At 48.6% G+C, this 12,339-nt stretch overlaps 1 protein-coding gene across 1 annotated transcript in view; it reads right to left on the bottom strand.

Annotated features, from left to right (window-relative positions):
- The window catches only part of LOC122748431 (zinc finger protein 2 homolog), a 28,621-nt gene extending 20,679 nt beyond the window's left edge, over positions 1–7,942 (bottom strand). The window contains exons 1-2 of the mRNA XM_043994065.1: positions 7,859–7,942; positions 7,213–7,301 (exon numbers count right to left, since the gene is read on the bottom strand). Coding sequence (XP_043850000.1) covers positions 7,213–7,301; positions 7,859–7,871 — 102 coding nt within the window. The 5' untranslated portion in view covers positions 7,872–7,942. The remainder of the gene's footprint in view (positions 1–7,212; positions 7,302–7,858) is intronic.
- Between the last annotated feature and the right edge of the window lie 4,397 nt (positions 7,943–12,339).

Below are 12,339 nucleotides of genomic sequence, written 5' to 3' on the forward strand. Positions count from 1 at the left end.
TATACTCTCTGTTGGTCCTTTCATAATACAAATGCTTTACAAGGTTACTAATTAAAGACAAAGGCAGATTAACAAAATGATTCTGAACAAAATGAGCATTATCTGGAATTTAAAGGGTTTTCTAAGGTTGGGATCAGGTCGAATTAGAAGTACAGAGTGGCTGGGTGGGGGCAGTGGCCGGTTGTTCTAGTAACTGAGCAGAAGCTGGAAGTGCAGGTAGAGGAGCATGGGCATGCACAAGCTCAGGACCTGAGAAGGGAGGGTTAGATCTACTGCCCTCCCTGGCAGCAGGAAGGGACATGGCCATAGGAGGAGTAGGAGGCGGCTCCAGGGGAGGAGGAGGAGTTGGGCTCCCCAGAGGAGGAAGTGGTGTCCCAACCCCTGGAAGAGGTGCTGGAGGGGGCAGGACCATCTCTCCCATGAGCTTCCTTCAAGACCACAAGGGGGGCGGTCCCCACACATAGGTCCAAGCTAATTGGCTGGTAGCATTGATTGACATGACTTACAGGCAGTTCTATGAATAGATGTAACTTCCGGAGGCCAGGAAGCTTCCCAATGCTAGTTCCATGATTTCTTCTCAAGGGGGTGGCACCCTGATTCTCACAAAGTCTCAGAGCACTTCAAAAATTCTGCCCTCAGGGGAGAGACTCTAACCAGAACAGAAGTGTCATGGGGTACAGAGCACCCCAGAAGTTCTCTGAGGCACATCAAGGAATCTTCTCCTTGAGAAACTAAACTGGAGGACAGATAACACCTAGAGAGATAAGCTGAACCAAATTGGACTGAGCTAGCTTCTGGACCTCCACCCTTCATTCTGGTCTCCCTAACCCTGGGGAGATAAATTTGGGTGTGGCTGCAGCCTTTGTGTCCTGAAGAGGGATCCGTAGCCAACCCTCACCCAATTCCTCCAGTCACTGCCAGTGGGGGATGATCCTCCCTCTCTAAAGGAACTTTCCACAGGGAGATGGTCCACCCCCATCAGGCCTCTATAAAAGTACCTTCCAGTCTCCTGCTCCAGGAGATTGGTACCTCTGAGCCATGTGCTTTGTGTCTATCTCCCCATGAGAAGTCCAAGGATTTCTTTCATGGTTTCCCTCCCCCCACCCTTCCCTTCCCTTGCCCCTAAATAAACTACCACCTTATTCTAACTACTTTTGTGTGCAAGAGGGTGTAATTCTTTAAAGAGGAATTCCTAAGAACCCCAACCCCTACCCCAAACTGTACCCCATTTCCCCCCCATTACAGAAGGACACCAGAGAGGGTAAGGATTGGAACGGAATTTGCCCTGAACAGGAAGAGGACTTGCCACCCTCTCTAATTCTTAGTCTTTGGCCTCCTACCTCCCACCCATCTTCCTGCAGAGACCCAGGAGGCAGAAGGGCCTTGGGACATCAGAGGGGAGGAGATCATGCAGAGCCTCCATGACCACAGACACAGAACTCTACCTCCATCTGATACTAAGGCTGAGATATGTAGGTCGGGCAACTCTGACCTCATGGTAAAACTGGGATGGGCACCCTAGAACATTTGGGATGGGACAGGCTGCCTTTATACGTAGCAGGGGACACCCCCAGAGCCAGGATTGTTATTAGGACTTCTGGGCTGAGCAATTCCCCAACACTGACCTAAACTTGCTGAGGGAACAACACTGATTGTCCTCTGCACCCCAGTGCAGTGTCTGGAACATACAGATGAGGAAACTGAGAGGGCAAGACATCAAGGCACTTGACAGAGCTGAGAGGGATCTGAGGAGGTTTGGACTCGGGTCTAGCTGACTGAAGTCCAGCACTACCCACTGCACTGCACCACCTAGCTATTTCCCTTCAGAGAGATGCCTGAGAACCACTTCAGAAAAGCAGGCCCAGGACGGGGGCAGCTAGATGGCGCGGGGGCAGCTAGATGGCGCAGTGGTTAAAGCACCGGTCCTGGATTCAGGAGTACCTGAGTTCAAATCCGGCCTCAGACACTTGACACTTACTAGCTGTGTGACCCTGGGCAAGTCACTTAACCCCAATTGCCTCACTAAAAAATTTAAAAAAAAAAAATTAAAAAAAAAAAAAAAAAAGAAAAGCAGGCCCAGGACTGAGAGTTACCCCCATGGGTAGAGAGGTGGGCAGGGAGAAAAGGGAACCAAATCAGACCAGAGGAAGGAGTTATCAGTCCAATAGCAGGAGAATCAGGACAGGTGACAATCTCCCAGAACAAGTGTTTATCCAATGGCTGGGGATGCTTGGCAACAACCAGAGCTATAGAGAAGTCAGGGAAAAGCCAATGAAAGGGGATGAGTCTTCGGCAATGAGGTCACTGCTTTTAGCTAACTCAAGGAGATCTGATTTCCAAGAGGTGGAGAAGAGAGCAGGGGGTTGAAAAAGAAGGGACAATCCCAAATGGGGAGTCTCTTCTAAGAAATCCCTGTGTAAAGGAGGAAAGGGGATAATTTAAGGATGATAGGCCTAAGAGAAGGTTTTTGTTTTTAAGATGAGGAAGTTCTGGGCATTGCACGTGTTTTGTTACTTGAGTGTTTTGAGGGCTGAAAGGAACTTGTTGCACAGTCATTTTCAGGCAGGAACAACACTCCCTGACTCCATTGGCGGTTTTCATGGCAAAGGTACTAGGGTGCTTTGCAAACCAAAAGGACCTACATGAAGTGATGCTGACTGAGAGGAGCAGAACCAGAGCATTGTACACAGAAACAACAACAATGTTTGATGAACAATGGGGATAGATTTGGCTCTTCTCAGCAGTGCAATGATCCAAAACAGTTTCAAAGAACTCATAATAGAAAATGTTCTCAACATCCAGAAACAAGAATTGTGAATTATGAATGCAGATTGAACCATACCGTTTCTACTTTTGGACTGTTTTTTCCTTCTTTTTTGAGGTTTCTCCCTTGTGCTCTTGTTATGGGCCCAGAGTATCCCAGAAGTTCTCTGAGGCACATCAATGAACCTTCTCCTTGAGAAACTAAACCAGAAGACAGACATGCCTTGAGAGATAAGTGGAACCAGATCCGAATGAGCTAGCTCCCGACCCCCACCCTTCATTCTAGTCTCCCTCAACCCTGGGGAGATAAGATAAGGTGTGGCTGCTTCCTTTGTGTTCTGAGGAGATGGCTTGAGAGATCTGCAGCCACCCCTCACCCAACTCCTCCAGCCACCACCAGTGGGGGAGGGTCCTCCCTCACTAAAGGAACTTTCCACGATGAGATGGTCACCATCTCCTTGAGCAAGAGACTGGTGAGTACTTTTATAGGGGACTGATGGGGGTGACCATCTGCCTATGGAAAGTTCCCCCCCCTGGTGGTGGCTGGAGGAATTGGGTGAGGGGTGGCTATGGATCTTTCAAGTCATCTCTCTCTTCAGGACACAAAGGCCACAGCCACACCCAAACATATCTCCCCAGGGGTAAGGGAGACCAGAATGAAGGGTAGAGGTCAGGAAGCTAGCTCAGTCAGATTTGGTTCCCCATATTTGTCCTCTGGTTTAGTTTCTCAAGGAGAAGATTCCTCAATGTGCCCCAGAGAACTTCTGGGGAACTTTGTGCCCACAACACCTTCCTCTAAATAAACTACCATCTTATTCTAACTGCTTTTGTGTGCAAGAGGGTATAATTCTTTAAAGAATTCCTAAGGACCCAAACCCCTATCCCCTTCCCAAACCCCCTACCCTATTTCCCAAGACACTGATTCTTCTTTCACAAGATGACTAATGTAGAAGTATGTTTAATGTGATTGTACATATACAACCTATATCAGACTGCTTTCCATTTTGGAGAGGAGGGAGGGAAGGGAGGGTAGGAGAAAAATTTGGAACTAACAATCCTGTGAAAACAACTGTTGAAAACTATCCTTATATGTATTTCTTTATATGCAACTGGAAATGATAAAATACTTTAAGCAGAGAGATCTCAGCCCCAAGGGAAGAGGGCAGAGAAATCTGATCTTTGAGGAAAGAAGGCAGAGGGAGCTCAAGTCTAAGGGCTCTGCTTTAGATCTAGCTTTTTGGGTGGGTCCCGGCTCCAAGAGCCCCACCCTTTGATTTTGCTTTGAGAATTGAGGCCATTCACCCTGAGCTGCCTCTCCAACTTCCTTTCAGACATCCTCAGTAGATGTCTCAGAGACATGTTTAACTCAGTACAGCCAAAATGGAGCTCATTATCTTTCTCCCTAAAGTCTCCCCCACCTCCCCCTTCCTTATCACTGTCAGGGCAACCCCATGCTCCCAGTCCCTCAAACTCACAACTGAGATGCCATCCTTGACTCCTATCTCTCATCCCCTTTATCCTACCTGTCGCCAATACTGTTGATGCCACCTGGACGATATCTCTCCAATCCACCCCCTCCTCTGCTGATACTGCAACCACCTTGGGGCAGGCCCTCATCACCTTACCCTTGGACTCTTACAGCAGCCTCCTGGTGGGTCAGTCTGCTTCCAAGACACTCCTCATTCCGATGCATCCTCCAATTAGCCAACAGACTAAAGTGCCCAATTGCTGGGCCTACCATGTTACTCCCCTACTCTATAAACCCCAGTGGCTCCCTATCACCTTCAGAATGAGATACCAAATTCTCCTGCCTTCAACATGCATCATGACATAGACATCACCTGCTTTTTCATCCTTCCCACACCTTATCCTCAGCACTGGGTGTCTTTCCTCCAATGACTCTGGCCTCCTGGTTATGCCAGCAAAGACTCCCCATCTCCAGGCTCCAGACATTTTCTCTGGATTCCCAACTTGGCTGGAATTCTTTGCCTCCTCATTTCTGCCTCCTGGATGCCTCCAAGTTGCAGTGAAAATCTTATCTTCTACAGGAAGCCTTCCCCACCCTCTCTGAATCCTCCTGTCTTCCTTCAGTTAATTATTTCCTGTTTATCCTGTATATTCATAACTTTGTATATATTTGTTTACATGTTGTCAACCCCATTAGATTGTGTCCTCCTTGAGGGAAGGGACTGTCTTTGTTCCTCCCAATCTCCAGGGCTTAACAGAATGTTGGGACCATAGTAGGCCCTTGACCAGTACTGGTGCTATGATCGTCCTCATTCTTACAGAGAAGGGACCTGAGGCAAAGGGCAACAGTTGATATATGGAACACATATGATAATTTCAACCTTTTCCTTTCTAAGATGTTCCCCCTCTCTGTGTATCTTTCTGGAAGTCTGTTCCCTTCTAGGCATTTTGAAAAACACTTCAGCCACTCTTTTTTCTTTTTCAGGGGAACCAGATACTCCCCAAAGGAGGGGGCAAAAGCTGTGTCTAGGTAGAGGAATCTGCTAACTCAGGGGACAGAATCCTGGGCCTGGAATCAGGAAGAGCTGAGTTTAAATCTAACTTCAAACACTTACTAGCTATGTGATTCTGGGCAAGACCCTTAGGCACTGTTTACCTCAGTTTCTTCAATGTGAAATAAGATAGTAAGGGCACCTACCTCACAGGGAGGCTTGTCCATAGTGAAGTTTGGGGAAAACCAAATTGACTACATTTGGTCTCATTGTAATTCTTGGCCTTAAGCCTGATGCCCCACAGACAGGCACTGAATGTCTCCTTCAGTACCCCATCCCCCAGCCCCATATTACAAAAAGAAAATTCAGAATTCTAGGAAGATTTCCAGGACCTCACCCCCTTCCTTTAATTCAAGCAAATAGGGCAAAGAAGAGCCCTTAACAAAGGCTAATTAACACCAGCTGATTGTCTCAGAAGATCCTGCTGTTGATGTCTTTTCAGTCCTATCCAAATCTTCCTGACCCCATTTGGGATTTTCTTGGCAAAGATACTGGAATGGTTTGCCACTTCCTTCTCCAGCCCATTCTACAGATGAGAAAACTGAGGCAAACAGGGTTAAGTTGGTAGGTTAAGCCTAGGGTCACACAGTTAGTGAGTGTCTTGAGGCTGGATTTGAACTCAGTCTTCCTGACTCCGGGCCAGCATGCTATGAGCTGTGCCACCTAGCTGCTAAAGGCCTTTGAAGGGTAGAAGTATCCTCTTTCTTCTTGTTGGTCTGTTTTCCATTCCTTTCCTTGCTTAAGGACCCTGGGTCAAGGAGCTAAGGAAGACAGACAGAAACAGAGATGGAGGACAGATAAGTAGACAGGGATAAAGCTCTATTTGCACCCATATACATCTATATGTATACATACACAAACATGTATATGTACACATACACACATATAAATGTCCACATAAATACACACACACATATAACATGTGAGCTGTGAGATCACAGGAACCAAGTGTCCATCACTCTTGAGTGGATTAACAACCTGCCATGTACCTGTCTGGCATCAAACTGTGCTCCCTTATTTTGCATGTCCCTGGCAAGGACCCTGACAATTCTCCCCAAAGGATGAAATGATTTAAATTTTTTTTTTTTTTTTGTGAGGCAATTGGGGTTAATTGATTTGCCCAGGGTCACACAGCTAGTAATTGTTAAGTGTCTGAGGCTGGATTTGAACTCAGGTCCTCCTGACTCCAAGGCCAGTGCCTTATCCACTGAGCCACCTAGCTGCCCCGATTTAATATTTCTAAGGCTCTGGGCACAGAACAGACACCACAGCACCAGCCCCAAGCCCCTTTCCAGTTTTCTTGCACTGCCCTCCCTCCACCTCCTCTCTGGCCCAAGGACACTGGCCTCCTGGCTGATCCTTGACCAAGGCCCTCCATTCCTGATGCTGTGCCCTTCCAGTGGCTGTCTCTCATGCCTGGAGTATCCTTCCTCCTCCCCTGCCCCTCCTGGCTTCCTTCCCATCTCAGCTCACATCTCCCCTTCTGAACACAAGCTTTTCCTGGTCCCTGACCCTGCTAGAGCCTTCCCTCTGAGGCTGCCTCCCATCTATACTGGAGAGACCTTCTGTGGACCCAGCTGCTGACACTGTCTCCCCCATTGGACTGTGAGCTCCTTGAGGGCAAGGCCTGTTATTGTTGGAACCTCCCTTTGCATCCCCAGTAGGTTGGCACAGTGCTTGGCACAGAGGAGTCACTGTGTAAATGCTCATTGACTGGACCTAAGAATGACAAGTGAGAGGGATTCAGAGAGAGCAGGGAAGACTGGGGTGGTCTGAGGCAGAAGGAAATGAGCAGAACCAGGGGGACCATGTCTGCTCTGCTGACAGCACGGCACAGGACAACTTCCATCTGACAGGATAAAGCTTCCTTGGCTCTGCTGGATTCCCCCTTAGCTGATGCTGGTCAGCTCTGTGGATGGGCTGCACTCACCTGGGATGGGGGTCTCTGGGTCCCCGGGGTCATTCTCTCTGGCTCCAGGCTCTCTCCTTGGAATAGCTTTTGGTTGTCTGCAGCCTGACCTGGGGAGGGAGAAGGGTCTTGGTGTTGGGGAGACATTGACTTTGTTTTCTCTTCCTAGGCTGGATGCTGACCTGCCCAGGATTCTAAAGCTTAGAGCCTCAGAGCACTTCCAAAGAGGGGAGCAGGGAGGGTCCGGCTTGGAAGTGAACTTGGTCTGAGCAGGAGGAGACTCCTTGTCTTTGGCCTCATGCCCCTCCCCCATCCTCCCACTGAGACCCCAGAAGTAGGAAGAGCTTGGGGTCCCAAATGGGAGGAGACCAGGCAGAGTATCCATGACTCCTTACTCAGAGCTCTCCCTCCACCTGATACTATGGGTGACATGGGAAGGTGGGTCAGCTGCCCCATGGTAACAGTGGGAATGGCACCCCAGGACCTTGGGGATGTGAGGGGAGCCTCAACATGAAGCAGAGGCAAGGGGCAGACCAGAGAGCCAGGCCCAAGAAGGAGGCCTGCTCCTGGCCAGCCTGGCTGACCCTCACCAAGGGGTCAGATGGGGAAGATGAGCCACGATGGAGTTGGCAGCCGGCAGAAGTGGGGTTTGGGGGTTCAGACCTACCTGGGGCTAGCATGTGCAGAGATGGTTTTCAGAAGACAGAGATCTCAGCCCGGGGGGAGGAGGCAGAGAGATCTGGGGGGGGGGGGCGGAGATATCGGCCCGGGGGGAGGAGGCAGAGAGATCTCAGATCCGAGGGGAGGAGGCAGAGAGATCTCAGCTGGGGGGGTGGGGGGGGAGGAGGCGGAGAGATCTCAGCTGGGGGGGGAGGGGGGAGATATCTCGGCCCGGGGGGGAGGAGGCAGAGAGATCCCAGATCCGGCGGGAGGGGGCAGAGAGATCCCAGCTGGGGGTGGAGGGGAGGCGGAGAGATCTCAGATCCGGCGGGAGGGGGCAGAGAGATCTCGGCCCGGGGGGAGGAGTCGGAGAGATCCCAGTCTCCAGTCCGGGTTTTCTGCCCGCCCACGCTGGGAGGCTCCTCCTAGTCCCCAGAGCCCCCCCCCTGCCCCGCCCCCCAGGCCCCGGCTGGGCCCTTTCCTCCAATCACACCCAGGGCCAGGATCTCCGGACCCGGGCTGCCTCTCCTCCCCAAGCCCTGCCCTCCGTCACGTGGAACGCCTCGGCCAATGGGATGGCCCTTTTCTTCCCCTCTCCCTCCTCCCGGGCCTCCAGACTCCACCCCCGGGCCCTGGTCCTCTCTGAGAGCTCCTCCTTCCCCAGGCCTCCAGCACTTGTCCCCCTCCATCCCCTTCCCTCCTCAGCAGAACCCCCTTGGCCTTCTTCCAGCTCCGCCTGCTACACGCCCCCCCGGGGCCTTCTGGCCAGGTCCAGGCAGCGGCGCCACACGTGCGGACTACATTTCCCAGAATGACTGTACCATGACGTCACCCATGTTGGGAGGGGGGACTTTTCCTGTGGCCTCTGCAGAGCCCAAGGCATGCTGGGAATCTGGGCGTCACAGTTGTAGATTTCCCCAGGGGACCTGGTTCCTGGGCCAGCCTGGGCCAATGCAGGTTGGGGAGGGAGGTGCTGAGGGCGCAGGTTGGCAGGCAGGATCCTGGCTTCCAGCGGGCTGGGGACGCCCCTCTTTCTCCTCACCCCTCCTCGGCACCCCAAAACCCTTGGCCCCTGCCTGGGTTCGCGAGGATAAATGATGAAATGGGCCACCCACCTCCAGATATGTGGGACGGGTCACCCCAGGAATGTTGTCCTCGATGGTACCCCTTAGTAACTTGGGCTTCCTAGCCACCTAGCTGCCCCGCCTTATTGTCTTTTAACCTCAACCCAATTCTTCCTCTTCTCTGGAACCTCCAGCCCTTCCACCCCTCTGTTCTTTCCCAGTCACTCATTTCTACACTGGCTGCTCTCTCTTTCCTTGTTTTATTGTCTGGTGAATCAGCTCAACTCTGCCCTTGAAGGTCTTTCTGTCACTGATCATGCCAAACTCTAACCTAGGATTACTTCCACGATCCACAATCCTCCCCCCTATTCATGGGCTGCTTAATAGAGCTGGAGAATGTGACAAAACCAGAGCATTTGGGTTCACTACCAAATTAAGTTAGTAATTTTGACTGGGTCCTTACTACAGCATGGCAGTCTTGATATGGTTCCCTAATGGATAGATGCTCCCTCTCAGCACAGTGATTCCAAACATCTTTTTATCCTTCCTCAAGGCTCCCATTGCTTCCCTTCCTGCCACCCTCTCAGCTGAGGACAAATTGAGGTCATTCGACAAGAACTCCATCTCCTTCTCCCCCTCCTCATCTCACATTACCAAGATGCCTTCTGCTACTATCTGCTACTTTTTTTTAATGAGAAAAACCTTTTTCTCATTTAATCCTTACAACAAAAATAAATCTTTAAAACTGAAATTTGTCAAAAGTAATTTGGTGTAGGGGCAGCTAGGTGGCGCAGTAGTTAAAGCACTGACCCTGGATTCAGGAGTACCTGAGTTCAAATTTGGCCTCAGACACTTGACACTTACTAGCTGTGTGACCCTGAGCAAGTCACTTAACCCCCCTTGCCCCACCCCCAAAGTAATTTGGTGTAACATCCCTATAAGTTATGTAAAGTCCAGAAGCGCTATCACAAAATAAATTCTTAAGTACCATCAATCCCTAAGTACCCCCCCCATCAAAAAAGTGTTAGCAGTAGGGAGGAGTTTCAGTCCCTTCTTTAAACCCAAAAGAAAAATACCCGATTAATTACGCCTTAGCATAAGAAATTTTACCAGGTTTTTCAAAATTTGCTCAATGCCTGTTGTCTTTTCTTTGTCCTTAACGGTATCCGAAGAAATCAAGAAATAGAATGACGTGATAACTATGTAAGTATTAGCAGATAGACGGCAAGCCCGAGTATTGGTGTAACTGATTCCTTGGGATATGGAGTGACCACACATTTAGAAATTTGCTATAAAAAGGAAAAGCAGGGACATGATTGATCCATCAGACCAAGGTCTCAGGTACAGAATGACAATACACTCATGCCAGGACCGAGTATCCTAGGCTCTGTTTGATTCCACGTAGGAATCACAGTTGATCCTTCAGCCAACAATCCCTGAATTCAAAACTGAAACCAATGTCAGTGATGGTTCCAAGAGCTTTTACCTCAAATGGAGAGTTTCACTAATGCCCACCTTAGGGCTAGATATGGTGATTTTTCCTCTCAGGGAGTTGTAAGAAGCAATAAAAGGTTAGCAGCACTCACATAAATTCATTCTGCCCACCTGAGTTCTTGCTTTCTAATTCTACATTTTCTCAATGTGTCCTTGTTTTTCACAGTACTGACACACCTTAGGGGATTTGTCCCGACCTTTAAATGCCTGACCTTAAAGTGCTGGTGCCAGAATGCATTGCTTAGCCATATTGTCTTCATTTGCCTCAAAGATATAGGTGGCAATTTCTTTAAGCCTTTCTACAGCCATATCTTTCCAGCCTGGACACTGTGTCATAAAAAATTTATGTATTTCTGGCAATGATTGATATACGAATGTATTCCTTACAATATAGGAATCTTTTGAGTCTAGTGGGTCCAGTCTTCTAAATTGCCTAGCAGCTTCACAAAGTCTTATCATAAAATCTATTAGGTTGTTCATTAGGCTCCTGAGCAAGTTTTAAAAACTTTTGCCAGTTGTCAGATTTCTTAGAACAGGATTCCATTCCTTTCAGTAGCGTTTCCCTAGCGTTTTTTAATTCTTGGAATTGCTGTGGATCATTATAATCCCAGTTTGGCTCCTGGAGAGGCCACTCTGTTAACACTTCCCCAGAGGCCACCAAGGAATTTCCTGCTGTGACAAAATCTGCAATTTCACTTGGGGATAGTATAATTTCCATAAGACAAGTGACATTGGCCCAAGTGGGTTAATATGTATTAAATATAGACTTTAAATGCGAAATTACTGACTTCGGATTCTGATCAAACCAAACAGATCGTTTGGACTGAATGGGCTATATATTTTACGCTGTGCTCCTCTGTGGGCTGTAACATTCTGTAGGAGGAGCACTTTCTGTTGATCTGATACTAAAGACTGGTCTAAATCTGTTTCTGAACTCAGGCCGTCTCCAATAGAGGGACCTGTACTGGTATCCCTCTGAACACGTGGTCTACTATGGTCATATCCCTTCCTCTCTTTACAGCTTTTTTGGAAAAAATACCACATTGCAATAATGACAATAACGAGAATAAAATTTATAGCCATGAGTTATAATGATAGTGGTATAATAAAGTTTGAATTTAGTTGTAATGCTTCCTATAAAATTGTATATATGCTCAGTGGGAAAGATAAACTCTCCCATACCAATGTTCTAAAGATTTTTTACTGTGTTTGTAAGGAGGAAACCAGCAATGCCATGAATAAGTATTGAGCAGGCCAACAGTTTAAATCCGGACAATATGCTGTCCCAAAATAGGCCAATTAGAATATACAAGGGGGGAGCCAAATATTCAATCATGGTGCAGTTCAAAATGAACTGGCTTTTCTCTGACCAGCAAGATAAACGCTAAGGGTTTTTTTTTTTTTTTTTTTAAGAGCAAGGGAGATTGCCTAAGGGGGCAGTGGGGGAGGGGCAAGAAGGTCCCCCAGGTTAGTTGGCTCCTGGCCAAATAAGGGGGAGGAGGGGTGGGTTAAAGAAATTCACTAGGTTAATCAACTCCTGGTTGACTCGCCAAAAACTGTGGGGACCAATTTTTAATTGGGAAGTACTAGCTAAGCGGCTCACTGCAATATTGGGGCAAGGAAAGAAACCGGCAGCCTCCCTCAAAAGAGAACAAGATTTATTTTAACAAGAATGAACTAAAAAAAAAAACACAAACAGGATCAGTAGGATCAAGGGAAAGGAAATAAAATGGGGAAAGGGAAATTATAATACCTGAAAAATACCACCACCCAGGAATCAGCTGAAAATACACAGCAGAATGCCTGTTGCTTTCCAGCTTCCACCTAGCATACCCAATTCTCCTCCCCCAAACCTAGAAACACCCCACACAGCCCCAGCCAATGGGATGGCTGCTCTGACAGTCACATGACTGCCCTCACTAGGCTTCCA

The sequence above is a fragment of the Dromiciops gliroides genome, chromosome 3 (assembly GCF_019393635.1).
Source record: "Dromiciops gliroides isolate mDroGli1 chromosome 3, mDroGli1.pri, whole genome shotgun sequence".
NCBI lineage: Eukaryota > Metazoa > Chordata > Mammalia > Microbiotheria > Microbiotheriidae > Dromiciops > Dromiciops gliroides.